Source organism: Saccopteryx leptura, chromosome 3 (assembly GCF_036850995.1).
Source record: "Saccopteryx leptura isolate mSacLep1 chromosome 3, mSacLep1_pri_phased_curated, whole genome shotgun sequence".
In the NCBI taxonomy this organism is placed as follows: domain Eukaryota; kingdom Metazoa; phylum Chordata; class Mammalia; order Chiroptera; family Emballonuridae; genus Saccopteryx; species Saccopteryx leptura.
This window is the reverse complement of record NC_089505.1, coordinates 230,403,707-230,431,536: the sequence shown is the minus strand read 5'-3', so window position 1 is coordinate 230,431,536 and position 27,830 is coordinate 230,403,707. Positions and strand designations below refer to the sequence as shown.

Here is a 27,830-nt window from a genome sequence, read left to right as displayed (position 1 = left end):
ATAACATATTCCCCTGGTGAGGGTCCCTGACTCCATGTACCATACCCCATTATCTGTAAATTAAGTGCAGCTTCCAGTGCAATCAATGAGCAGTCAAGCAGGCAAACGGGGCCATCTTTAGCAGTGTTACTGTGCTGTACTACACAAGGAAGTCCATCAGAGAGCTGATGGAACCCAGGGACCATTTGGAAAAACTCTAAGAACACATTTACAAAAAAACTAAATGCACATTAAGGGAAACTTAACGATACTTTGTTTTGACTGCTGAAAAGGACACAATGATCCACACAGGGACCCAGGTAGTTAATGTACTGTACATTATTACTATATAGTACAGACCTCAGTCTCTCAGATCCTCAGAAACCACACAGTTGATTACATAGTGCCCAACAGATACATTCTTGAAGTAAATAAGCAAACATCTGAAGCATCCTTTCAGAGCTTGCCAATTCACTTGGCTTTTGAATTCTTGCTCTTGGTCAGTTGTGCAAGAAGGAACTTCACAATGTTTTTTGCTCTGCTAGAGATTCTAAGTCCATCTCAAATACAATAAAGAAAATAGTAGTAAACTGAAGTAAAAAACAAACAAACAGTACAACTGTAATAGCAAAAAAAAAATTTCCAGAGCTTATAAAGATGATGCAATATATAAATAGAAAGCCCTGCAGTTGATGCAGTTCACTTACATCTGAATCAATTTAATTTGAAGACAGATACAATGGTTTCTTAGATATGAAACTGTTCATTCCCATTATAGTTCAACTTGAAGGACATCATTTTACATTGGAAATTCAGTCATGTTCACCCAGCAGCTACTGATTTTTTCCTGATTGTGCATGAGGGTCTGTAACACCCCATCTCTCTCTTGCATTCACTGTTCATATTTGTTTGTAGGTCCAATTATCTGCTCATGGGAATGGCTGGATAAAGACTATGCATGGTGCCACAAGGAAGTGGACAAAACCATAATCCACGCTTAATGTTTATTTTGATGACTTTTAGTATTTGGCTAATTTGGAGACAATGAAGGATTGTTTTAGAAAGTGTGTAACAATTTTTTTATACCCAATGAATATTGCTGTCATGGTAAATAATTTGGTGAATTTTAAAAATGTTTTAAAGTTATACTATTCCACCTATTAACAACACAAAAATAAGTTGGGACTATGTAACCTTAGAAAAGTTTTCATGGTAAAAATTCTTCCTGCTAAAAGGTCAGAACAAAGTGGTTTCATTTCTATGATTTTTCAGAGTTTTGGTGACCTATGGCACCAATCACGGATACCTCTACCTGTCTGACACAGGGCAAAATCCTATGAGGTTTTTTAAAATAGAACTTGCTGACAAATATTCCATGCCCTGATCTGTACTGATTTACAGGAAGAGGTTTATATGAGTACATAATAATAATAATAATAACTGTAGATTTGGGGTAGACCTAATTTTATATTTAGTATCTATTAATTCAACCATGCTGTTTTATAATTAGTGCCTTGCTCTCACTGTCAGCATAGATATTAATGTGTGTATAGAAATAACATCTCTGTATCACAACTTTGACCTAGTATATACATATATTTTTTAGAACAGAATGGTACATTTATGGTTATTTCAATATTTTGTTTGATAGAAAAAATATTTTTACTGTTTCTTAAAGAGTTGATGATGCTTGATTTCCATGAGAAGTTATTGTGCCTCTTTCTAAAAATAAAGCAATATATATGTGTTTAATTTTCTCACTCATATCGAAAAACAGTGAGTTATATGAGTTCAGAAAAAAAAGAGAGTAGTAAAAGCAGAACAGAAATTTCTATAGGCTATTGCTGATCATATAAAAATAAACTGTAATCTCAATATGTGCTTTGATTATTTTTTAAAAGCATCTTGTACAGTGATTTCTTGTTTAAAAATATCACAATGTGACTCAGGAGATACACACTCATAAGCACACCCACAAATTTGAAACAAAACTAATGAAACAACTTACTCATATGATACACTCTGATACTTTCCATTCTAGTTCATTTAATTTTAAACATGTTTATCTGGAATCTATAAATTAATTTTATAATGTGCTAATAAGCTGCGATCTGCTATAGAAAACATTGCTTTAATCCGTATCTATAAAAATGTGAAGTGACGTTTCTCTAAGTATAGAGGTGTTAAAAATATAATTCTTATACAAACAGATAGTAAATTTGTGTCAAAATTTTATTTAGCATATTAATAAGGATACCAGAAAGAAAATACAAGACCTAATTTGAAGAGCATTTCAGAGATTTATATAGTAATAGGAAGAATAGTTTCCACAAATAAATTTGCTAAGTCAGATTTAAGACTATTTAACTTCCTACAGAACAATTAGGCCATAAAACCTTGTGAGTTAACTTCTCTACCAAATTATAAAATTAAAACAATTTATTAATTACTGCACTTTAACCTATAGAAAAGTCAGATGCAGTCCAATCAGGAGACAGACAACCTATCAGATATTTCAACAACAACAAAAAATTTATATAAAGAAGTGTTAACTAAACATAGTTATTTACTAAGTTCATACAAAGGCTGAACGATAGTGCCATGGTATAAGACAGCAACTTCAAAAAACAACTACCACCTCTACCACCTGTAGAACTCAGAGACTAAAGTGAGGGTATTGGAACCACTAAAAGCAAAAGTTTTGAGAAGGAGCTTTGTGAAGATGAACCTTAGACTACTTGCCTAGTGCTGTAGTCTCTGGGGGTGGGAGGGAGGGACAGGATGGGATGAAATGTTAGAAACGCTGAATGCTGGAAAGACTGCAAACCATAGTAGAATTGTCTGCTGTTATAGGAAGATGCTGCCCCAGCCAGGATGATGTGTTGTTGGGGTAACGTTCTGGAGCAGGAAGAAGCAGAGAGGAAGTCCACCATAGCAACAGTTCTGTCTTCTCTCACCTTGTCTTTCTCCAGTAGTTCCTACTGGCAAAATCTAATAGAGAGCAGCAGGTCAAACAGAAAGGGGGTTTGCAGAGCTGCCAGCGAGCATCATAAAGCCAACCAGGGAAGTGGGGTTGGAGCCTAGAGGCAGTAGTTGAAAGTGCCACAACCTCTCACTTTACAGAACAGTGTAGTGGTCATAATTTTATCCTCTGTTGACTTTTAATCAAAAGTGCCAGGTTGGATCTAGTGGGTTATGAGAAATGCTCTAGAACAATATCAAGAATGAAGCAATCATCATTTTCCTTTTTAGGCTTGGGACACATGTCTCTTTAGCAAAAATGTGTGGTTTAATTAAAAGCTGCACATAGGGGCAAGTTTACTGTAGTATTTTCAAATTTTTCTATTAAAGGGATTCTGTATGCTATTATTCAGGGATATCATCCTAAAAGTAATCATGCATTTGGCATTTTGGCTTGAAATCAATAACATTACATATTGTGAACACAAAGATATATCCACTTTCATGATTCTAGAATTCTTTTGTCTAAAATTTGTAGAATTGTTAGAACTCATCTATGGAAAATTCTTCAAGACTTAAATAAAAGTTGCACATTCCAATAAAGATTTCAATTGTATAGAAAAATGTTTCTAAAAGTAACAAAAATCTACATGTTTACCCCTGTATTTACTATTCATTCTTTCACCTTAGATTCTTCATTTAATGTCAAATCTTGCCATGTTACAATAGATTGCTACTCTCCAACCTTTGCATCATCTGCCTTCAAATGTATGAATGTACATAATATATTTTAAATTCTTTTGTTGATAAAATGTATATACACTATTCACAAAAATTAGGAGATATTTTATCACTTCATATTCATTTTGAAATATCCCTTAATTTTTGTGAGCAGTATATATGTATAGTTTGTACATAAGACCATATTTAAGGTTATATCTGTATATATCTACACAAAGCTATGGAGTTAAATACTAGCCATTATTTTGTTTAATATTTATTAATAGTTGAATCAGCAGTTCATAATTTAAAACAGCATGAAAAGGACCAAAATACCATCCTATATCATCTTCTTAATCATTAATTCTTCTCTTTTTCACCTCCAGATCCCACACCAGATGAAGCCCTTGCCCTATTACAGCTACGACCAGCCGGTGATGGGGTACTGCCAGGCTCACCAGCCACTCCACGTCAACAAGGGCTATGAAGCCGTGTCCCAGGAGCAGGATGAAACCCCCAGCCTGGAGCTTGGCCGTGACCACAGCTTCATCGCTACCATCGCTAGGTCGGCGGCACCAGCCATTTACCTGGAGAGATTAACAAACTAACCCAACAGCGCCTCATTGAGGGACTGGAAGTGAGGGGAGGGAGGGCCTTCATCGTCAAGAAAGGGGGTCCAAAATCGCGCGGTCAAGCCGGCTCATCGTTCCTGCTAAAACGTTTATGACATTTGGAAAGGAAAAACAAAATTTACAAAGGGCAGATGCACCTACAGCAGAACCAGGAGAACTTTCTTTGCTTTAAAATAAACAAACAAACATGCTCCTGGATGTAAATAGTAAAAGTGTCGCGTTCTTATAAAATTAGATTTCACCCTAGCTACATATAGGTTTGTTTGTACAGTATATTTGCTTTTTCTACACTGCATGGTTCCTGGGCTGGAGAACCGCAGGGCGGGAGAAACCTGGGCGGGAGAAACCTGGGCGGGGGTGGGAAGTTGGGGAAACACTACGGTTTTCTATGTTAGGTCTATGTAACTCTCAGACTTTCTTTCCTTGCTTTGTTTTGTTTTTCCTTTAGAAAATGTTGTTAGTTCTTGTTTGGCTTGTTTTATTTTTTATTGTTTACCTGGTCAAGTGATTTTTGTTTCCAATTCTAACCGTGGGCATTCAAGCTTATGTTGTACCAAAAGAAAATTTGTTTTACCACTGACCACAAGGAAACAAAGTTGCCTACGAAGTGTGATGGAACTACTGCAGTGAAAATCCAGCGGTGTGTGGGTGATGTGATGCTTCCAGACACATGTGTGCACAATGTGAAGACTTTTGTCTCCCCCCCCCCCATTGGTTGTCCTCACTGTGCCTTTACACTGTGTAAGAAGTGTGAAGGAGGCACCCCTGAAGACTTGCAAAGGAAGTGACCAGCGGAAACACTCTCACGTGGACTAGGGGATATGAAAAACAGTGGTAATGTGGTCAGTGAATAAAACTGCCAAGCTGTCAGATTTCTAAACACGAGATAATGTGTAACATTCCTTTTTAAATTATCAATTACTTTTCGTGTAGTTTTATCAATAAAAGAAAAAAAATGTTGGAAAAATAAATATATTATTTTGTGGTTGGTAAACCACAGCCCATGTAATACTGAGTCTTTTATCTCTAATGTGAAATTCTTCTAGCCTTTATTAGGACAATACATAAGAATTAACTGGTGTCTAACAAGTGCTTTTTTTGTGTTCTGCCACCAAGTAAGGAGACTTTGACAATGTGTAGATAAGAATAATGAGGTGTGACTTATGCACTAACTTGTTTCACAATTATTTTTTAAGACATATGAAGCAAAATTATATAACAATATGGGAAAAAAGTAAGTATTCATGGAGAGGTCAGTGTGTGTACGATATTCTAAGATAGTAAGAACTGTGTGAAGAGTGATAACTATCTGAAAGAACCATAGTGATCACCCATTTTTTAACCAAAGATATACACACATCATTTGAATGATTTTTACCTGATTTCCTTAGGGCTGAGCAATTCTCTGATTCATTATGGACTTATCCTAATTCTAGCCACTGGTCTGATTTGCTTAATTCTATTTTTAAAACAAAATGAAATTGTAAAATTATGTCAACTTTTGTTAGGTCAGGTTTTTGCATTCTGAAAAGTGCTAATATACAGTAGTTTTAGTGGGTTTTCTGAAGAGCTAAGTTGATACCCGCCCTCCATTTAATTCCAAATTCTACTAAAATAACAATAAAAGAGCCTTCTGAAGACTTTTGCAGTAAAGTAAACTAGCCTAGAGTTGTAAGCCTGTTTATTTTTCCTCTTCATCTTTTTATTCTATTCTATTCTATTCTATTCTATTCTATTCTATTCTATTCTATTCTATTCTATTCTATTCTTTAAATGAGAGGAGGGGAGACAGACAGACTCCTGCATATACCTAGACTGGGATTCACTCAGCAACCCTCAGTCTGGGGCCAACACTCAAATCAATCAAGCTACTTTTAGTGCCTGAGGCTGATGCGCTCAGACAAACCGAGCCAACCTCAGTGCCGGGGACCAACGCTGGAACCAGTCTAGCAGCAGGAGAAGAAGAGGAAGAGCAGAGGGAGAGGAAGGGGTAGAAAAGCAGATGATTGCTTCTCTTGTGTTCCCTGACCAGGAATTGAACCTGGGACATCCATATGCCAGGCCGATGCTCTATGCTCTGAGCCAACCGACCAGGGCCTATTTTTTTCTCAAAGTCATTTTGTTTTACTACTATTTTAGATTATACTTGATCAATTGATAAAAAAATGTCATATAACAGAAAATTCTATCAATGGGCGTATATTTTTTCACATTAGAACACATGGGCTATTACTGTCAAACTCTGGTAACATTCCTACTAACATTTACAGTCAAGATTACATTACATTTATGTATGTGTCCTAACCATTTAAGTAGAATAAATTATGAATTTAAAAATTAAAGATAATTCCTCGGCATTGTAATTTTTCATTTAACAATTATTTAATAGATTTGAGGCAGAACATTTTGAAGTGTCTGCCCAAATGACAAGGATTCTCTTTACCTTCCCACCTTTTTCTCTATCCAACATCACCCATGCAGCCCTCTATCACCCCATCCCTGCCGTAGATAATGTACTAGTAACCATACCTGAAGAAGTTTGATTAATATTGACTTAAGTCAACTCTTTATTCTGTTTATTTTGGTTTCTTAGAAGCAAAAAGAGTTAAGTCGATAACATTCTTCATGTTACTTAAAACTGCAAACTTGGCCTCAAGACTAACATGAAATAATGACCTCCTATCAAAACAAGTGGCATTATGAAAATGCTTTCCCCTCTGAATATAAAAACTTTTGAATAACTTTTTTAAAAATGTAATTTAGGTATGCCAGAACAAGTGTATTCTGAGTTTTGGAAATCTATTGATGATTAAACAAAAACCAAAACAGAAAAACAAAGCCCCAAAACAACTTTGCTTGAGGAGGCCTGGGAAAGCCCTAAATGGAAAAATTTAAGATTGATACTGTATGAGGAATCAGGCAGACTTTCAGGGAAAAACAGCACCTGGAAAAAAAGATAGTGATATTTCCTTTTGTGTTGTTTTTTCCTTTTTTTTTTTTTTTTTTTTTTTTGCAAAGGGGAGAGAGAGAGAGCGACAGGAAGAGAGAGAGAGAGATACAATGCATCAAATCGTAGTTGTGGCATTTCAGTTGTTCGTTGATTACTTCTCATTCATGCCCTGACCGGGGGGCTCAAGCTAAGCCAGTGATCCTTGCTCAAGCCAGCAACCTTGGGTTTCAAGTCATTGATCATGGATTGGATCATGTTAATGATCCCATGCTCAAACCAGATGAGCCTGAGCTCAAGTCAGTGACCCTAGGTTTTCAAACCTGGGTCCACAGCATCCCAGATCTAGGCTCTATCTACTATACCATCACTGGTCAGGCAAAAATAGTGATGTTTCAGCAGAGAACTTAAGAACCAAATATTGGCCTGACCAGTGGTGGCGCAGTGGATAGAGCGTAGACCTGGCATGCTCAATGTTGACAGCCTGATCTAACCAAAAGATCAAGACCTCTGTTAGTCAATACTAAGGCTAAGTTTGTGTCTGAACTGCTCAATAACAGGGAGGAAATTTGTCTATACAGGTACTTTTTATCTCCATTTCTGATTCATTAGAAGCACTTTTTGCTATGGAAATAAATATTCTCAGAGTTCCCCTTGTCCCTCAATGTGGAAGAATATTTATAATTTTGAATTGTAACCCTACTAAAATGTACCATCCAGTGAGGCAAATAGTGCACATGGTATCTTCTTTGTGTGCAGAGGAAAGAATATATCACACTTCTATAGTCATTTTGAATTTTTTTTTACAATGGGTTTAGCTAATATACAATTTTTTTACTGTCTTCTAAAAGTCAGGAATTATTTTGATTCTACTTATTTTTTATGTTGAAATGTTAATGAGCTCTCTTACAGAAAGGTATGCTTCATTTCAATACTAATCTAATTAGTAATTTGATTTTATACTATAATTTTTATTGAATCTCTGAAAGCTATCCAGGTTGGGGAGTATCATGGAGTATTTATAGTACAAAGACATTAAAACTATGTCTGGAAAGTATTGTGACTGTGAAACATACAGATTGGAACGGTCAATTTTCAAACATGCTGATTAATTTTTTTCATAACTACATTTAGTAATGCTGTTTGCTTTTACTTATTCTATCATGCAATAAGGAAATATCTAAAATCAAAAGTTTGATTTAAGTATGTATAAATATAATAGTGGTTTAAATTTTCATTCTTTTGTAGTTCTACTTACAATATTTCATGTATGACCTTCTGAGACTAAGGATATAAATAATGTCATTACTTAGTGAATGCCAAAAAGCCAAGTACTTTTTAAAATCAAAAGTAGACTGTGTTATAATATTTCAAATAATTTCACTAATAAGAGAGCCATGTGCAGGGAAGGAGGACTCTAAGGAATGCCCCTGGCATCTGTTATTAGACTTTGTGTCGGATTTTTATTGGGAACTTAAGCGCAGTTATGGCAAATCTACTCTACAAAGTGATCCACGTCATGAGAAAGGGGAAAAAAATGTAATAGTCCAATCTGTAAACCTTTTCATTTTATGAGAAATCCATATATGTAAATTGAATTTGGGAATGTTGGTTGATGGCTTATTATTACTCAATAATATAATAAGACCATCCATCTAAAAAAACAAATAATAGAAATGTTCAAAACAAGGAATGTTATTGTTTGAATCTCAACTTTACTAATCAGACCACACCTCAAATTCAGTATCAGTGTGATACTTCCAAGGGGACATCTACAAGAAGAGCAACCAAAATATTGGAATTTATGCAATCCATTGTATACATCCTTGTTTAAGGAAGACTTTTCTTTTTTTGTATTTTTCTGAAACTGGAAATGGGGAGGCAGTCAGACAGACTCCCGCATGCGCCCGATCGGGATCCATCCAGCACGCCCACCAGGGAGTGATGCTCTGCCCATCTGGGGCGCTGCTCTGTTGTAACCAGAGCCATTCTAGCACCTGAGGCAGAGGCCATGGAGCCATCCTCAGCGCCCTGGCCAACTTTGCTCCAACGTAGTCTTGGCTGCAGGAGGGGAAGAGAAAGACAGAGAGGAAGGAGTGGGGGAGGGGTAGAGAAGCAGATGAGCGCTTCTCCTGTGTGCCCTGTCCAGGAATCGACCCGGGACTTGAACTCGGGACTCCTGCATGCCAGGCCTAGGCTCTACCACTGAGCCAACTGGCCAGGGCTTAAGAAAGACTTGAAAGCAGGATCATTCACTGGTTGAAGTAATCAATCAATGAAGAGAAGCAGGTTCATTCTGCTCCAACTGCCCATGATATCCACACAATATTGGTAATTAATTATTTTTAAAATTTTGTTTTTAAAATTACAGTTTGTGGCCCTGGCCAGTTGGCTCAGTGTTAGAGCATTTGCCTGGCACATGGATGTTACAGGTTTGATTCCCGGTCAGGGCACATGGGAGAAGCCACCATCTGCTTCTCTACTCTTCTCCCTCCCTCTTCTCTCTTGCTCTCTCTTTTTCTCTCCTGCAGACATGGCTTGATTGGTTCAAGCAGATGGCTGTAGGGACTGAGGATGGCTCCATGGCTTCACCTCAGGTGTGAAAATAGCTTGGTTGCCCTGCAGCAGAGCAAAGCCCCAGATCATCAGAGCATTGGCCCCAGACAGGTTGCTTGTTGGATCCTGGTCCGGGTACATGTGGGAATCTGTCTCTCTGCCTCTCTACCTCTAACTTAATAAAAAAAATAAAAAAATAAAATAAAAATTACAGTTTGCATTTAACATTTTTTTTGGTATTAATTTCAGGTATGCATCATAACAGTTAGACAAACATCTACCTTACAAAGTGTTCACCCAATATTTTGGATACCTACCAGGCACTATGAATAGTTATTATAATATTGTTGACTATATTCTCTGTGTTTCACTTTATATCTCCATAACTATTTTGTAACCACTAATTGGTACTTCTAATCCCTTCAACATTTTGGTAATTGATTATTTAACTGAGGAATCCAAGGCCCTTGGAGCTATAATCCGTCTAGGTCCTCGTTAAACTCCTGAGACTTTCTAAATTTCTGAAGCTTCATAGCTTCTCGTGAGGATATACTTGCCAGCTACCATGTTGTATAACCTTTAATTGCCTGTCATTCAGAAAAGCATAACTAGTCCAAGTTCAGAAACTCAGGTTATCTACTACTGAAACTATGTTTTAATTTCACTCATCCCAAGTGCACACTTATAGAGACATGGCTCAGCTTTGTTCCTGTAATAAAATTCTGTAAATACCTCCTGTTTTGTTCTCTGTAGATATGACTTTCTGCCTTGATACATCTCTAGAATCCTGGTTCTTACAAGGCTAAACATCATCTTTCTCTTGACATATTAGTAGGTACCTGATTTTTGCCCATAAATCCCAGTTAGCTGTTAATAAACCTATTTTGCTTATCTTTAAATAATACTTTGTTTTTCAAAGACCCAATTTGCCCTGCTGGACCAGCCTTGTTTTACCTTTTAGTACATTTTGGGCAGGTTGCTCTGTTCTCTTGATATGATGCTCTCCTAACTAGCTAGTCAACCTCCCCGTCCTCTGTCGTTGAGCTCACACTATTCCAGCATCATAACACAGTTTCCATAAAAGTTCTCTTTCTGCACAATTGCAATCTGAATTTCATTTTGATTCTAATATACAAGATCAGTGATTTGGTTCTCAAATGTTAGCATGTCTGATAATTACCAGAAAGGTTTTTAAAACCATATATGTGGCCTGACCTGTAGTGGTGCAATGGATAAAAGCATTGACCTGGAACACTGAGGTCTCGGGTTCGACCCTGGGGTTGCCTGGTTAAGGCACATATGGGAGTTGATGCCTCCTGCTTCTCCTCCCTTCTCTCTCTTTCTCTCTCTCTCTCTTCTCTCTAAAAAAAATAAATATAATCTTAAAAAAAACACCTATATGTAGAGCCCACCCTTAGCATGTTTGATGCAGTAGGTCTGGGGAGGAGTCTAAAAATGTTCATATTTACTTATTTATTAAGAATTTTTTTTGAGAGAGAGACAGGAAGAAAGAGAAAGGAAAAGCTCAACTTATAGTTGTGTCAATTTAATTGTTTAATAATTTTTCCTCATATGTGTCTTGACCAAGGAGCTCAATCTGAGCCAGTGACCCCTTGCTCAAGCCAGCAAACTTGGGTTCAAGACAGTGACCTTGGGATTATGTCAGTGATCCTACACTCAAGCCAGTGACTTTGGGGTTTTGAACCTGGGACCTCAGCATCCTAGATAAATGCTTTATCCACTGCACCACCACCGATCAGGCTGAAAATGTTCATATTTAATAAGTTCCCCTGTGATGCTGATGCTGCTGGTGTGTGGACCACATTTTGGAAATCATTACCATAGAGAATAACTATTTATATCTTTCTAGGTTAATGACTGCATGGGAACTCAAAGTTTGTATTTCATATCGACTTAACATTTAATGTTAAATGAAGCTTTAAAATAAGAATTGATTAAAGACAAGTAGAAGCATTATGCAATCATGCAACATAAAAGACCTATGACTTTATTTTATGTAAAGAGCATTTTCTAAAATGCGCTGCTTTCTGTGAAAGAAAAGAAATAAATAACAAATATCAACCACAACAACAAAAGAAGTTTCTAAGATCAAATTTAATTTGTAAAATATTGCATATGACATGTCCCCTTTGGAAATTCACAAAGTGCTTTAACATTTAAAGGATATCAGAAATATTTTACTCAAGAAACCCATTTAACTTTGTTTAACCTTGGGTTTTCTAAATACATTCAAACATAATACCTTTCCTCAATTTGCCACCTGCAGAACTAATGTTCTATAGAACCCACTTGGGAAATGTTCATTTAAAGAATGCTCTTCCTTTGTATCTTTGCAAATAGCTATTTCCATATTTACAAATGACATAATACACTCTTCTGAAATGCATGGAGGCTTTATTTTAAAACCCAGGGCACTATAAATGTTAATCTCTCTTATAGTAATACAAATGTCAAATTTGTCTGGGTTAAATGAAGGTGAATAATTAAAATAATGAATATCTAGTATCATGAATAGGAAATATATATTTCCATATTTGACATTTTTTCCTTTGCAGGACATTAGGTTCATTGTTTCTACTGTGTAAGACATTGCAAAATTGTAGTAACTCACCAAAGAGCAAGTAGAAATATAAGCAGCCTTACTATCCGATTTCACAAGTTCTTGATCAGTCACTGGCCTCAGGTGACGTCATTCATCCATCTCTGCTTTCTGGGACAGAAGTTCCCCTCACACAGGTAATAAAAAAGTTAGTGAGAAGGACAGAAAAGAGAACCGAACATAGACCTTTGCTCTCCTAAGTCACTTTTTTACAAGATCCAGCAATTGATTACAATGTCAGAATGAATATTATACTTCCTGTACTCATTATTGTTTCTTATAATGACATAAGAATAGAAATGCATAAAAATGAGGTTATACATGAGCTTTGATTTTGCATGCATTAAGAAAGCTACCCTAGCCCTGGCCAGTAGCACAGTGGATAGAGTATCAGCTGGAACATCAACGCCTCTGGTTTGATCTGCTGGTGTCAGCTAGACCCTCAAGGTCACTGGTTTGAGCCTTCAATCAGGGCACATATGAGAAATAATTAATGATACAATTAAGTGGAACAACAAGTTGATGCTTCTCTCTCTCCCTTCCCCCTTTTTCTCTAAAACCAAACAAGCAAACAGCAACTCTAATGTCAATAATGGAAGAACTGTATAATGACTATTACCTGGGATCAACAGAAATATTATTTTCCCTAACTTGTGCTCAATGGATACAGCATCGGCCTGTATCCATTTATATGATACAAGCATATGGACATTCCAGGTTCAATTCCTGGTCAGGACACACAGGAGAAGTGATCATCTGCTTCTCCCAACCCTCCTTCTCAGTCTTCTCTCCACCTTTCCCTCCTGCAGCCAGTGGCTTGATTGGTTCAAGTGTGTCTCTGGGCACTGAGGATAGCTCTGTCAGAGTAGGCCAGCCTCAGGCATTAGAAGTAGCTTGGGATCTGTGGTGGCTCAGTGGATAAGGCGTCAACCTGGAAACACTGAGGTTGCCGGTTCAAAACCCTGGGCTTGCCTGGTCAAGGCACATATGGGAGTTGCTGCTTCCAGCTCCTCCTCCCTTCTCTCTCTCTCTCCCTCTCTCTCCTCTCTCTCCTCTCTAAAAATGAATAAATAAAATAAAAAAATTTAAAAAAGTAGCTTGGTACGGGAGAACTGGCCCCAGATAAGGTTGCCGGGTAGATCCTGGTTGGGATGCATGTGGGAATCTGCCTCACTATCCACCCTCCTCTCACACACACACAAAATAATTATATTATCCAAAATCTTGAGTGTGATTATACCCTTACAGAAAGAAATTCACTTGACTTTAGATAATGGAGGGAATCTGATGGAAGATGACTGAAATGTGGCTTAATCAAGCACTATTTTGGTATGCTCAGACTAACATAACAAAATACCATATACTTGTTGTTTTGAACAACAGAAATTTATTTCTCACAGTTCTGGAAGCTGGAAAGCCCAAGATCTATGTTACAACAGAATTTGGTTTTTGGTGGGAGCTCTCTTCCTGGCTTGCAGATCCTTACCTCCTCCTGTCTTCTCACACAGCAGAGAGAGAAAGTGAGGTCTTTAGTGTCTTCTCTTATAAAGGTACTAATTCTATCAGATCAGGGTCCCACCCACATGACCTCATTCAGACTGAATTACCTATCTACTTTAAGGCCCAACCTCCAAATGTAGTCACACTAGGGGTTAAGGCAGTGTTTCCCAACCTTTTCTGTGCCATGCCCCACCTTAACCTTTCTAAAATTTTTATGTCCCCCCCATGTAACATACATAATTTTTAACATTAAAAAATTGATTTGCTCACTTAATAAACATAAATGATAGGTTCTAGGAAGAAATCACTATGAAATTGTTAACAAAACACAGTAAATAAAATTTCAAAACATATAATGAAAAACAAATTTAAATTCCAAATAATTTTAATACAGATTTTTCTATATTAATTTATTATTTTAATTTAGTGTGATCCTTGCACTTGATGCTTGCTGCACAGAGATTTTATATTAGGTTCCAATTTGATTAGCTTTAGTCTCAAGTCTCCACATTGTGTTATATCCAGCCGATTTCTTTTTTTTACCAGTAAATCATTTACAGCACTAAATCCACATTCAGCTAAAAATGAAGATGGAAACAGTAGCAATAGTTTTCTTGCACATTTGGTTGAATTTGGGTATTTGATTTCTGTTTCCTCACAAAGCCATGCCAGCGCTCCTTTGATATTAAATAAAGCTTTAACTGACTCATCATTATGCAATTCTGCGAGTTCTTCTTGATACTGCATATTTGATATATCAGACAAATCCACTAACATTGGCTGCATCATCCATGTTGGGAAATCAATTTGTTTTAAATCAGAAAAATCTTTCTTTTAAATCAGCCGATAGAATATTCAAATGATTGACAATAACAAGTAAAGCGGTATCAGGTATCAGTTACTTCACATTTTTGGAGCCAATGAAACTGTTTAAAGTTTTTGTTGTTAATATGTTTCTGACATAACTCAATATTGGTAATGAAACCAAATATCTTTGCTTTTGCATCAACAAGAGTTTTATTTGTTCCTTGAAGTTGCTTATTTAATATATTTAGTTTTTCAAAGATATCGGCTAAATAACTCACAAATGCTTTACCATCTATTGTTAACAGATACTTCATTTCAGGTTTGTCGCTTAAAAAATCACTAAGAGTATCAAACAGTTCCATAAATCTTTTCAAACAGTTTCCTTTAGATAGCCATCTTACTTCAGTATGAAGTAAAAGTCTAACATGGTTTTCATTTTGTTCTTCACAAAATAGCTTGAAAAGACGCTCACATTTGGCACTAGCTTTAATAGCATTAACACACTTTATTACTGTATGTAATACTTCATTCAGAACAGGCGAGATGTTTTTAGCTACCAAGTTTTCCCTATGAATAACACAATGCACAAGAATCATTTCTGGATTCGCATCTTTCATCAATTTTAAGCAGTCATTTTTCTTGCCCATCATATTGGGAGCACCATCTGCAGCACAAGATGTTATATTTTTCATTGGTATATCAGTGACATCTAAGTAGTTTTTTAGCTTATTATATATATCTTTGGAGGTAGTGGTGCTTTCTAATCTTTTACAGAACAACATTTCTTCAGCAAAATGTCCTTTATCAATATATCTTACGTAAGTTATCAATACTGCCTCACTGTCTCTCAAAGTTGATTCATCCATTTGCAAGGAGAATTTTCTTGTTTTCAGCCTTTCAATAAGTTGTTTTTCAATATCCTCACTCATTTCGTCTATTCTTCTGCTAACAGTATTGTCACTGAGTGGCATAGCTTTTACATTTTTGTCATCTTTTTCAAGAACCGTTTTAAGAAATGCTGATATTGATGGTTTTATTAAATTCTCTCCTATAGTGTGATTTTCTCCAGTTTTAGCGATGAATAAAGAAATTTGATAACTAGCCTCAAGAACACGATTATTAGTTGAAGTATGAGCAATAAATAGAGACTTTAATGTTGTTCTTTTTTCAAAATTTTCCTTTAAAGTTTTAAAGTAACTCAAATCTGAATTAATATGAGCACTATGTTTCACCTTCAAATGTGCCTCAAGACGACCTCGTTTTATTGATTTGTTGGTCAAGCATTGCTGGCATAAAAGACAAAAAGGAATCCGCTCATTGTGAATAGCGGGTATGAACCCAAATTTTAAATATTCCTCCGAATATTGACGAGTTTTTTTCTTGCTTGCACCACTCATTTTACTATGGGCTATAAGAAATAAAAATAAGATCAATTAAAAACTAATATTAAAATATGTGTTAAAATATATTCAATGTGACATAGAGTAAACGTATACTAAAAATTCATATTTATTTAAATGTATATAACACATTTACTACATTACCACCGCAAATCAAAAGGTATCTATATTTTTTCCACTTGACAAAATTTTCTGGAAAGTTATGCTTCTAAAATTAAAATTGTCGTGCATGCACTATTATAGCCTCAATAATATTTATAAAATATTATTGCTTTCTGGCCCTGATGCAAGAAGTACTTAATAAAGAGTTTAATATTGATAAAAATAAAATCAAATACTTACCAATTATATCTATACAATATATATATGTATATTTATTAAATCAACGAGCTTTTACAACAGTTTTGACTGACACTTATTTCAAATTAACACCAACTGAATGATGTGAAACACTACAGAAGTTGCGATGGGCCAATTAGGTGAGAATAACTGCGTTGTTTAGCGAGTTTTTAAAACATCCGGGGTTCCCTGCGGCAGACAGCACGCTCCGCGGTGAACCCAGGATGAAGTTTACTTGACGATGCCAATCACCCAGTTGATATTTTGGTCTCGTCAAATGAAATTATACTTAATAATTATTTACCGCAATTATTTAAGAATTGCATTTTTTGTTAAATTTGGCACTGATATCTAACATTGCATTTAAATGGCCCGGGGCAAAAGAGTTAAAGTTGTGTCGAGTCCATTTTCAAATTGCCCCCCTTAACTATCGAATTGCCCCCCTGTGGGGCGTGGGCCCCATGTTGGGAAACACCGGGTTAAGGGTTCAACATCTGAATGTTGGGGGAACACACTTTAGTCCAGACTGGAAACAAACAAATAAAAGAGCTAAAAAAAAAAAATAGTTACAGGTTACCTAATAGGGTGACCTAATTGATTTTATATTAAAAATTTTTAAAAAGTAGGGAATAGAGCCAGATTATTCTCAAATAAGAATGCTTGAGGAAAAGACTGATTAGTTGGCATTGTGAGTGGGTCTGAGCTCTGAATATAGTCATAAAGAGATATAACATGATTTACTTTGTTTTAGTCACATGGAGTATTAAAAATATATGTTAACAAACCTATCAAAAAAGTTAAATATAAGTTCTATGCAGCCTTACAAATTCCTATATTGAAGAAGCTATTTGAATTTAGCATTTCCAAATCTTATTGCATTATGAGATATTCTTTAGTGAAATCACAACTATTGAGTCAATTTTCCAGATAGTACATTTAGGAACACATTCTATTTCCAAAGAGGGCTATCTAATAAAGAGCTCACCTAGAGAAAAGAAATAGGAACATTTAGAATGCTTATAGACTTCTAATATGTACACATATCACTTTCTATAAGATACACCACTTTAAGAATATACTGGACTGAATTATGGTGGCGTAGTGGATAAAGCTTCAATCTGGAACACTGAGGTCACCAGTTAGAAACCCTGGTCTTGCCTGGTGAAGGCACATATGGAAGTTGATAGTTCTTGCACCTACTCCCTCCCTCCCCTCTCTAAAATGAATAAATAAAACAAAAAAATAAAAATATTAAAATTAGAATGTATTGGATTTTTAGCAAAATTAAATATTCAGAACTTTTAATCAGAATATATTATACACATAATGCTTAGTATACCAACTTCTATATAAGTAGAGTAGCTCAGTTCTCAATATTTTATCATGATTTGGACCAAACTAGAATACTGGGGTGTTGCTCAAATAAGTTTGTAAATAATGATATATATGTTTGCTCACTTATAGTTTGCATTGGAGTTGGGGGGACAGGCTGTAAGCAGGCAGGATTCTTATAGCCTAAGGCTTAATTTTAAGACTAAGCCTTTCCCACCCTTTTTGATGTAGGGTGGTGCACTCTCATGAGGAATCCCATTATGCCTCAGATAAGTGACTTTGTATCAGAGATTTCCTTGTTTGTATTAAAGGTTTTGATTTCTATACATAAAATGGGGTAGACCAGGAGCTTGCTCTCTCTCTTTCTCTCTGTTCCTGAGATTAGCATTAGAATAGAGAGCAGAAAAAGGCCATGTGGAGGAGGCCAGGAGAAACAGCCAAGATGGTGGAGTGCTGAGGGAGAAGCCAGTTTGTGCAGAGTTTGTGCAGAGAGAAGGAGATGGAAACAGGTGAATAAGGCTGGTGAGGTAGAAACCTTTGATTCTAGGAAACTCAGATAAGTCAGTGGCTTTTGAAGCCCTGAATGGAAAGGCAAGTGTTTTCTCACTGTGTGTATTTCTTGCCCGCCATGTGAAAGCTAGGATTAAAGCTAATGGCCCACCAGTTTTTGGCTCCGTTGTTTCATTACCGTTTGTCCGAATCTAATGTGAACCTGCATGGGCCAGGCACTCTGATGGTGGCCATGGCTACTGGCTTTACATGGGGTCATTTACATTTTGAAATTTACCTAGAGTGTGATGAATAAAGTGTTGAGATGTTGGAAATCATAACAGAATTGTTGAACATACTGGAGAACTTTAGAATAAAGAAGAGATTCGGGTAGGTCAAAACATTCCTGTCTTCATTGATTGAGATGATCATAACATAAAATGTGGGAGTGTTCTTGCTCCTTTTTCCAGTTGCAAAAATGATCAGGATAGATAATACAGCATGGCTGCTCTTAGTTAAATCTCTTCATTCTCTTAATAAGTAAATAATAAGCATTATTATGTGTCAGCCACTCATATTTTTCTATTAGAGATTATTGTACCTCCAAGGATATTTTATAGACAAGAACCTTAGCTATTGCATTCCATGCCAGAAGTGCCGTAATAAAAAAACTGGGTAGAATTGAAACATTAAAGTGACATATTGGCAAAAGTGGAAGTACTACATTGAGGGTCAGTAAGATGAGAAGAGTATTCCAAAGACTATAACAATTAATCCAAAGATAAAAAAGACAGTGGATAGCTTTAAGAAACTGGAGTACAGTAAGCAAAGGAAGATGCAGTACAAAGTTAAGCTGGAAAAGTAAACAAAGTCTAGATCACGCATGTGGAGGCGGCTATGCTAAGGGGTCTGTGCTTTAACTTATGGACAATTACTATCAGCAACCAGGGAGTCATAAAAAGATGTTAATAAAAGTATCAAACATATCATTTTGTCATTGGTGGGAAGGCTATATGAAGGGAGACATACCAGAATCCTGGAGGTCAGTTAGGAGCCTATTTACAATATAGCACTTGAGAAATGATATGGGACTTACTGAGGAAAATGCCAACGGGAATTAAGAGCAGAAAATAGTTAAAAGAATAGTTAAGATTTATAAAGTGCTTACTATGTACCATGAACAGTTTCTATAATTTTATATTTAATAACCCACAACAAGTATAATTAAATAAGTATACTTACTGTTGTTAGTTTCATTTTACAGCTACCAATGCCTGGAACGTAAATGTTATAGTACTAAGTCATGGTACCATGATTCAAACCAGGAAAGCTCCTCAAGAAAGAGATCTCTTAACAGTTATGCTCAATGGCTTCTTAAAACTTTGCATGAAAGTTATTTAAGATGTAATAGCAGGCCCTGGCCGGTTGGCTCAGTGGTAGAGTGTCAGCCTGGCATGCAGGAGTCCTGGGTTTGATTCCTGGCCAGGGCACACAGGAGAAGCGGCCATCTGCTTCTTCACCACTCCCCCTCTTCTTCTCCTCTGTCTCTCTCTTCCCCTCCCGCAGCCAAGGCGGGAGCAAAGTTGGCCCAGGCACTGAGGATGGCTCTGTGGCCTTTGCCTCAGGCGCTAGAATGGCCCTGGTTGCAACAGAGCAACGCCCCTGATGGGCAGAGCATCGCCCCCTGGTGGGCATGCCGGGTGGATCCCATCGGGCGCATGTGGGAGTCTGTCTGACTGCCTCCCATTTCCAACTTCAGAAAAATACAAAAAAAAGAAAAAAAAAAGATGTAATAGCAGCAAGACTATGCAATTTGGAAGCAGGAAAAGTTTCAGGACATGAAGGCACTGAGAATAGTGCCTATATTTCTGGACTGAGCAACAAAGACCATATTGATATTATTATCATCTGCTATAGCAGCTATAGGGGGGATGGCCTGGTTTGTGGTAGAAAATGATGAATTCTCTCATGGACATGGTGACTTTTAAGAACTTAAAATAGTGCCATTCAGGAGCCAGTGAGATAGGTAGATCTAAAATTAAGAATAATAATAGAGCCATATATACTAGAATTTGATGGTGAATACATGGGAATTAAATAAATTAATCATGGACTGTGTATGGACTGAGAAGGGAAGATGGACTATATCGAAATGTTTGATAACAGCAAAAGTGCCATCAAAAGAGAATAAAAAATATCTAGAAAATTATCAGGAAAACAAGAATTAGATCTTTCTTTGAAGCCAAAGGAAGCGAGAATTTTCCATCTTTGACAAATAACAGAAAAGCCTGTCTTGGTAAGCAGTGAAAGCTTGTAACTAGAAATATTAAGATGGATAGCCAATGTCTAACTTCAGGGACAGAGTACAAAGTAGTTTGTATTGGTTAGGAGTTTGAACTAGACGACACCTTCATCCCTTCTAACTCTATAAACGTATGATTATGTTCATTTTTCTTTTATAGGTGAAATGATATACATCCCCAGAATCCCAATCTATACAATGACTGTCAGCGCTTGAGATGAAAAAACATATCCTGGAATTCATTTTCTCAGTTTCAATTTCCATCAATTTTTAATTTTGCATGCTGCTATGGTAGGTGGTATAGAAATAATAAAATACATATTATTTATCAAACTTTCCAATCTCTAAATTGAATTCTGAATGACTGGAGAACTTTTATGGTACTTATTTCAAATTGCCTATAAATTACTCAAGTGTTTTCAAACTTGGAAATATTACAGAGATGGAGCGCATATATATAGTAGGTAAAAGATAAATATTTGTTAGAAAATGAATGAATAAAACAAATTTATGGTATCATTTTTTATGTTTGAAATTAGTTTGAAGATAATGTTTCTGAATATAGATCTTTTTATTTTTTAAATTTAAATCACTTTTTATTTTTTGATTACAGTTTACATACAATATTATATTAGTTTCAGGTATATGACCCAGTGATTAGAACTTACTGATTATCCTAATAAACCTCATACTCCTCTGACACCATACATAGTGACTAGTATATTATTGACTATATTTCATATGCTGTACCTTTCATTCCCATTAATATTCTGTAACAACCAATTTGTATTTTTTTTTAGCGAGAAAGAGACACAGAGAGAGACAGAGACACATAGGAAGAGAGAAAGGTAAACATTAACTCAGAGTTGCAGCACCTTAGTTGTTCACTGACTGCTTTGTCATATGTGCCTTGACTGGAGAGCTCCAGCTGAGCCAGTGACCCCTTGCTCAAACCAGAGACCTTGGGCTCAAGCCAGTGAGCATGGGGTCATGTCTACGATCCTACCTCCAGGCCAGTGACCCTGCGCTCATTGGTGAGCCCCCATTCAAGCTGGATGAGCCTGCACTCATGCTGGTGACCTCAGGGTTTCAAACCTGGGTCCTCAGCATCCCAGGCCGACTATCCACTGCACCACCACTGGTCAAGCCAATTTGTATTTCTTAATCCCTTCTCCTTTTCCACCCATCCCCTCAGTGGCCCTCCCATCTGGCAATCATCAAAATGTTTTCTGTACCTATGAGTTTGTTTCTGTTCTGCTTGTTCATTCATTTTGTTGTTTAGATTCAGTTGTTGGTAGATAGTTATTTATTGCCATTTTTGTTCATATTTTTGTCTTTTTTTTTCTTCTTCTTAAAGAATATTTAATATTTCATGTAATACTAGTTTGGAGGTAATGAACCTGTTGGTCAAATAAGTTTGTAAATATAATGTATATTTTTGCTTGCTTATAGTTTGCATTGGGTGTAGGGGACAGTCTGTAAACTGGCAAAGTCATTATAGCCTAAGGCTTAATTTTAAGACTAAGCCTTTCCCGCCCTTTTAAGACTAAGATTTTTTCAAAGCTAAGCTTTTCCCCACACCCTTGACTGTTGCATGATGTGGGGTGGTGCACTCTCATGAGGAATCCCATTATGCCTCAGATAAGTGACTTTGTATCAGAGACTTCCTTGTTTGTATATTGGATTAAAGGTTTGGATTTTTACACTATAAAACAGGGTAGACCGAGAATTTACTCACTCTCGGTTCCTGAGATTAGCATTAGAGGAGAGAGCAGAGAAAGGTCACGTGGAGGAGAGGAGAAACAGCCAAGATGGTGGAGTGCTGGAGGAGAAGCCAGTTTGTGCAGAGTTTTTGCAGGGAGGAGGAGATGGGGAAAGAGCTGAATAAGATTGGTGAGGTACAAACCTTTGATCCTAGGAAAACTCAGATAAGTCAGTGGCTTTGGGAGCCCTGAAGGGAAAGGGAAGTGTTTTCACACTGTGTGTATTTCTTGTCCACCGGGTGCAAGCTAGGATTAAAGGTAATGGCCCACCAGTTCTTGGCTCTGTTGTTTCATTACCGTATGTCCGAATCAATTGCGAACCTGTGTGGGCCAGGCGGCTGTGATGGTGGCCGTGGCTACTGGCTTTACAGATCCCCTTTAGATTTTTTTGTCTGTGAAGTTCTTTACATGTCTTTTAATTCTAAATAATAGGTTTGCTGAGTAGAGTAATCCTGGCTGTAGGTCCTTGTTTTTATCACTTCTAATAGTTCTTGCCACTCCCTTCTGGCCTGCAAAATTTCTGTGGAGAATTCAGCTGACAGTCTTATGAAAGCTCTCTTGTAGGGAACTAAATGCTTTTTTCCTGCACTTTTAAGATTCTAGATTCTCTCTTTGTCTTTCACCTTTTGCATTTTACGTATAATGTGACTTTGTGTGAACCTCTTTGGGTTTAGCATAGTTCTTTTTAATTCTCTAGGTGCAGAATGCATTCTAATATTTATTCCATGGATGTTTTTACCCCAAAGACAATCAGGAACCTTGCCAGAAACAAAATGCTTGAGTAGTCTCATAAATTTTACCTTTTCATGTTAAATATCTGTATGTATAAAAGGTTCTAAGGCTTGCCTAAGGAATCTTCTTAGGTCATACAAATTAAATTGTCCAATTCCTTATTAATATAATTCCCTTATCCCCATTGTAAAGTCAGAAGCCAAGGCCACCATCACAGCAGCCTGGCCAGTGAAGGTTTGCATTGGATTCGGACAGTCGGTAAAGAAACAATGGAGCCAAAAACTGACAGGCTGTCATCTTTAATTCTAGCTTGCACCCGGCGGGCAAGTAAAAACACACACTGGGCTCCAAAACCCACTCACATTCAGTGCTCACAAAGCTACTGACTTATCCGAGTTTCCTAGAATCAAAGGTTTCTAGCTCACCAGACTTATTCACCTCTGTTCCCCATCTCCTTCCTTCTCCCCGCACAAACTCTGTACTAGCTGGCTCCTTACTCAACACTCCGCCATCTTGGCTGCTTCTCCTGGCCACATGGCCTTTTTCTGCTCTCCTCTCTGCTCTCTCCCTAATGATAATCTCAGGAACCAAGAGCAAGCTCCCGTTCTGCCCCTATTTTATAGTGTAGATTCAAAACCTTTAATCTAATATACAAAATAGGGAAGTCTCTAATACAAAGCCACTTCTCTGAGGCATGATGGGATTGTACCACCCCACATCAAAAAGGGTAGGAAAAGCTTAATCCCAAAACCAAGCCCCAGGCTACAACGATCCTGCCTGCCCACAGAGACACACATTAATATCACCTGGGCAATGGCCTCCACGTGGGCAGCGGCACCATCTTTAACAAAGTGAGCATAATACATTTTATCTGCCCAACACCTATATACACTAAAATGTTGAAAATGAGAAAGATAAACTGTTATTTATATCATATAACGAGACTAAAATAAACTATTAATAGAACAGGTCCAGAAAAACTGTCTTAAAGACTGACTTCATTTTAAAGTGTGACTATTGATAGCTTTGAAGTCCACCACTCCCTTTTGCCCTTCTGCACCACACCTGGATAAGCTGGTAAAAAAATCTGAGTGCTTTCTCCACTGGAGCCAGTGGCAACCCACATTCTAGCCCCAATGCATAACCACCACAAATCACAAGCAAGTCTCCTTTCCCTGCTCTCTCAAGACCATTTTTGAACCAGCTTGGGAGTCTGTTATTTTCTTCAGAAAGTTTTATTATGTGAGAAATAAACTTTGTTGCAGTTAAGGTAGCATCAGTCTCAACATTCAAGCCTAAGCAAAAACCCAAACAGAATGAGCATTGTCTGCATGTTACTAAGACTTCAGAGATGCCTGTGGGGCCCAGAAATTATCAAATATTTAACACAGATTTCTTTGACAGTATTTAGTAAGGGTCATGTTCTTTTTTATAGTATATCACATAATCAATATTTTTCTCCTTTCAGAAGAATGATTCTCACCTGCCTTCACCCACATTTATTCCTCATTGTTTATTCAAGTCTTCTTTCTCTTGGTAGGCAAAACAAACTCATGGATGTATACATAAACCAGAGAAGCTTGACTTTGCAATTTGCAATGTAAAGTGGGTTTTATGAGTTAAGAGTTCAAATTAGCTGACAACTCGATTTCTTCTAACTATAAGACTTTATTTATTTATTTATTTATTTTGCATTTTCTATTATAGGTGGCAATGATATACATTTCCAGAACTGATATGGCATGATGATTTTTGGTATTTGAAATGAAAAACCATCTTGGAGTTTCTTCTCTGCTCTATCAACTCTAACTAGCCAAACAAAATACTCTACTCTCTGTGTAGAAATTTATGAAATGTTGACTAGCTGCTTGATGAATGAAACAATTTTTCTTTTCAAGTGTATATTTTTATTTTTTTCAGTGTATATTTTTATTTTTTTCTTTATTTTTTCATTGAAGTTATTGGGGTGACTTCAAGTATATATATTTAAAAGCTATTAGTCCCTCATCTGGCTTTTCCTATGCTTACCAGAGTAATATCATAGAGACTATGCTATATGTTCACTACATCATTTTCCTCTTCTCTAGAATCCTGAAAAACTATGGTGTCCAGTACTCCTGATGGTTACATATGACCCAGTTATTGGGTTTGGGCCAGTATAGAAGTAAGTCAAAGTCATCTGTTATTTGCCACCTGAGACAGATTAAGAAGATATGGGAATTCTCTGTTCTCTCTCTTACCTAACCATGTAGCTATAGAAAACATCCAGGCTTTCAGAGTTACCTATAAGAAAAAGAGTTCAAACACAGCTAGTGGAACACACATCCAACAATACTGGTTAATGAAATCTTATGCAAAGCCAATGAAATTTCATAGGTTCTGTGACTACTGCAAAGCTTAGCTTACTATGACTAATACCAACACCAAAATGTGCATAAACAATTATCTAATCAAGTAAATACAGGTAAATCTCTATGACCCTGGACTGTCTTTAGCCAATTTCTTTAGTATCAAGTAAGACAAATCCTAATTTTTTGAATTCATTAATATAATATTTTAAATGTTTTTTCAACCATCTTTTTAAAAATTTCTACCCTCAAATCTCATGATTGCTCTCACCTGTCTCAAAGTCACACTTATTCTTTCTGAATTTTCTTGTTCTCTTTCATCTTTTTGTTTATTTATATTTATCTCCTGTGTTACCTTTTCAAAGAAAGCACTGTCTTTTAGAATCTCTCCTCTTAATATGCATACATCAAAGGGGGCAAGTCACAGGTACTCTTGCCAAGCCATTAGAAATTGTCCCCAGAGCAATCACTGAACCTGTTTAATAATGTATCCTCAAAAGTAAGATAAATTACTCTGCCTGGAGTATGTCTTAATTTGTATATATCTATTCTCAACATCTTATTACTTATTTCAAGGAGCAAGGTAATTTGCCTGCCTGTATGCTAATAAACTAGCTATTTGAAATCATCACTTCCTTATAATCAGTGCCACTCTATCCCTCAGGATTTGAAGTACCCTTCCTGGCTAAGTGTGGCTTTATCCTACTCTCATTGCAGAAATTTAGGAATTATTGACTAGCTGCTGCATGGAAAAAGTAATTTTTCTTTTCAAGTATATATATATATTTTTGGAAAATATATTCTCAGACTTTTATAACCATTCAATTTCAATCTCTTTTTAAGAGAGGAGTACAAATACATCAAAAGAATGGAAACATCCACCAAAATAATAATGCAACTTCTTCAAGGTATGAACAAATAATGAAATATAATGCTCTGTTAAGTTACGTGTGGCAGTTGTGTACATCATCTTTTTTTTAAGTGAGACGTCATTTTTTTTTTTAAGTGAGAGGTAGGGAGATAGAGAGACAACCTCCCATATGTGCCCCGATCTGGGTCCACAAGACAAACCCCATCTGGGGCCAATTCTTAGACCAACCTGAGCCACTGCCTGAAAGAGGGGAAGAGACAGAAAAGAAGGGGTTGAGCAAAGGACAAGCAGATGGTTGGTTCTCCTGTGTGCCCTGACTGGGGATTGAACCCGGGACATCTGCACACCAGGCTGACACTCTATCCAATGATCCAACCAACCAGTGCCCTGCTTACATCATCTTTAATTGTAAGTAGTAACCTCTTAAAAGCTAAAATCGTGAATGGTTTGTAAATTGTGGTATTTGTTGAGACAGATATATTTAGATATTGTAAATTTAGAAAAATAAATTTAAAATATAACTTCTAGTATTTTTAAGGTGAATTATATATCCATGATAATCTTTCTGTTGATCAAGTTTATAATTTATTCAAATTTATATTCATAGCACTAGATTCATATTAAATATATATTTCCCCTTCTAAACTCCTGCTATTTATTTGTACTGTTTATTTACTACTTAATTAGATATTAGTTATGCACATCTTTTATTACTGTCTTAGATTTTTATTAATTATATATTGTTATTTAACATTATTTATATATAACTCTTGATTTCTTAAACTTTAAACTCTTAGAGAACAAGACCTCTGTACCACATAAAAACTATTGCATAGAAAAATGTTCCTGAAAATTATCTCATAAAATATATAGCTAGTTACAAGTTGATGCTTCCTGCTCCTCACCCCCTCTATCTCCTCTGTTTAAAAATCAATCAAGGGATGACGTCAGCGTAATGGCGTGGTAGGAAGTGATACTGATAAATCTCCCCCAAAACTCAACAAGATCTTCAACCAGAAACAGAAAAACCTATCCTTGGAGCCTCCAGATGTTTTGCAATACACCCGAAGGTATGGTCGAATGAAAAATTGGCTAAATATATAATCAAACCCCGAAGGAAATAGGGAGTAAGAAATGCTCTGCTTTCCTCACTAACCTTAACAGGGCGTCTTTCACTGGGAACTTAGAATATAGAAACTGAGGTGGGGAAAGGGGGTGAATAGATCCAGGCCACGGCACAAATGGCCGAACCAGGCTGTAGCATGGAGATCCAAGCCGAGGAAAATCTGTGCCTGTAGCAACCCAGTCAATACAAGCTAAGACTCGCGCCAAACCCAGACAAAGAAAGCAAGCGGGGCAGCCATTTTCCCCGATCTCCTGGTTGGCGCACAGATAGTGGGCAAGAGATTCCTCCAAGTGCCTCAGCAGTGGGAGCTCGTGTTACCCCACAGAGAGGCAGAGTGAGGGGCCTCTGTGTGGGCTGAAAGCGGAATCTCCGGGTCGCCCCAGTGCCCTGAGGGAGCCGTGCACGG

General features: G+C 36.8%; 1 protein-coding gene across 2 annotated transcripts in view; it reads left to right on the top strand.

The window, feature by feature from the left end:
- LRRTM4 (leucine rich repeat transmembrane neuronal 4) overlaps nucleotides 1-4,571 on the top strand; it is an 870,522-nt gene extending 865,951 nt beyond the window's left edge. For both annotated transcript variants that reach the window (XM_066377859.1, XM_066377860.1), the window contains one exon: nucleotides 4,047-4,571. In XM_066377859.1, coding sequence (XP_066233956.1) covers nucleotides 4,047-4,268 — 222 coding nt within the window. In that variant the 3' untranslated portion in view covers nucleotides 4,269-4,571. The remainder of the gene's footprint in view (nucleotides 1-4,046) is intronic.
- The last annotated feature ends 23,259 nt before the right edge of the window (nucleotides 4,572-27,830 follow it).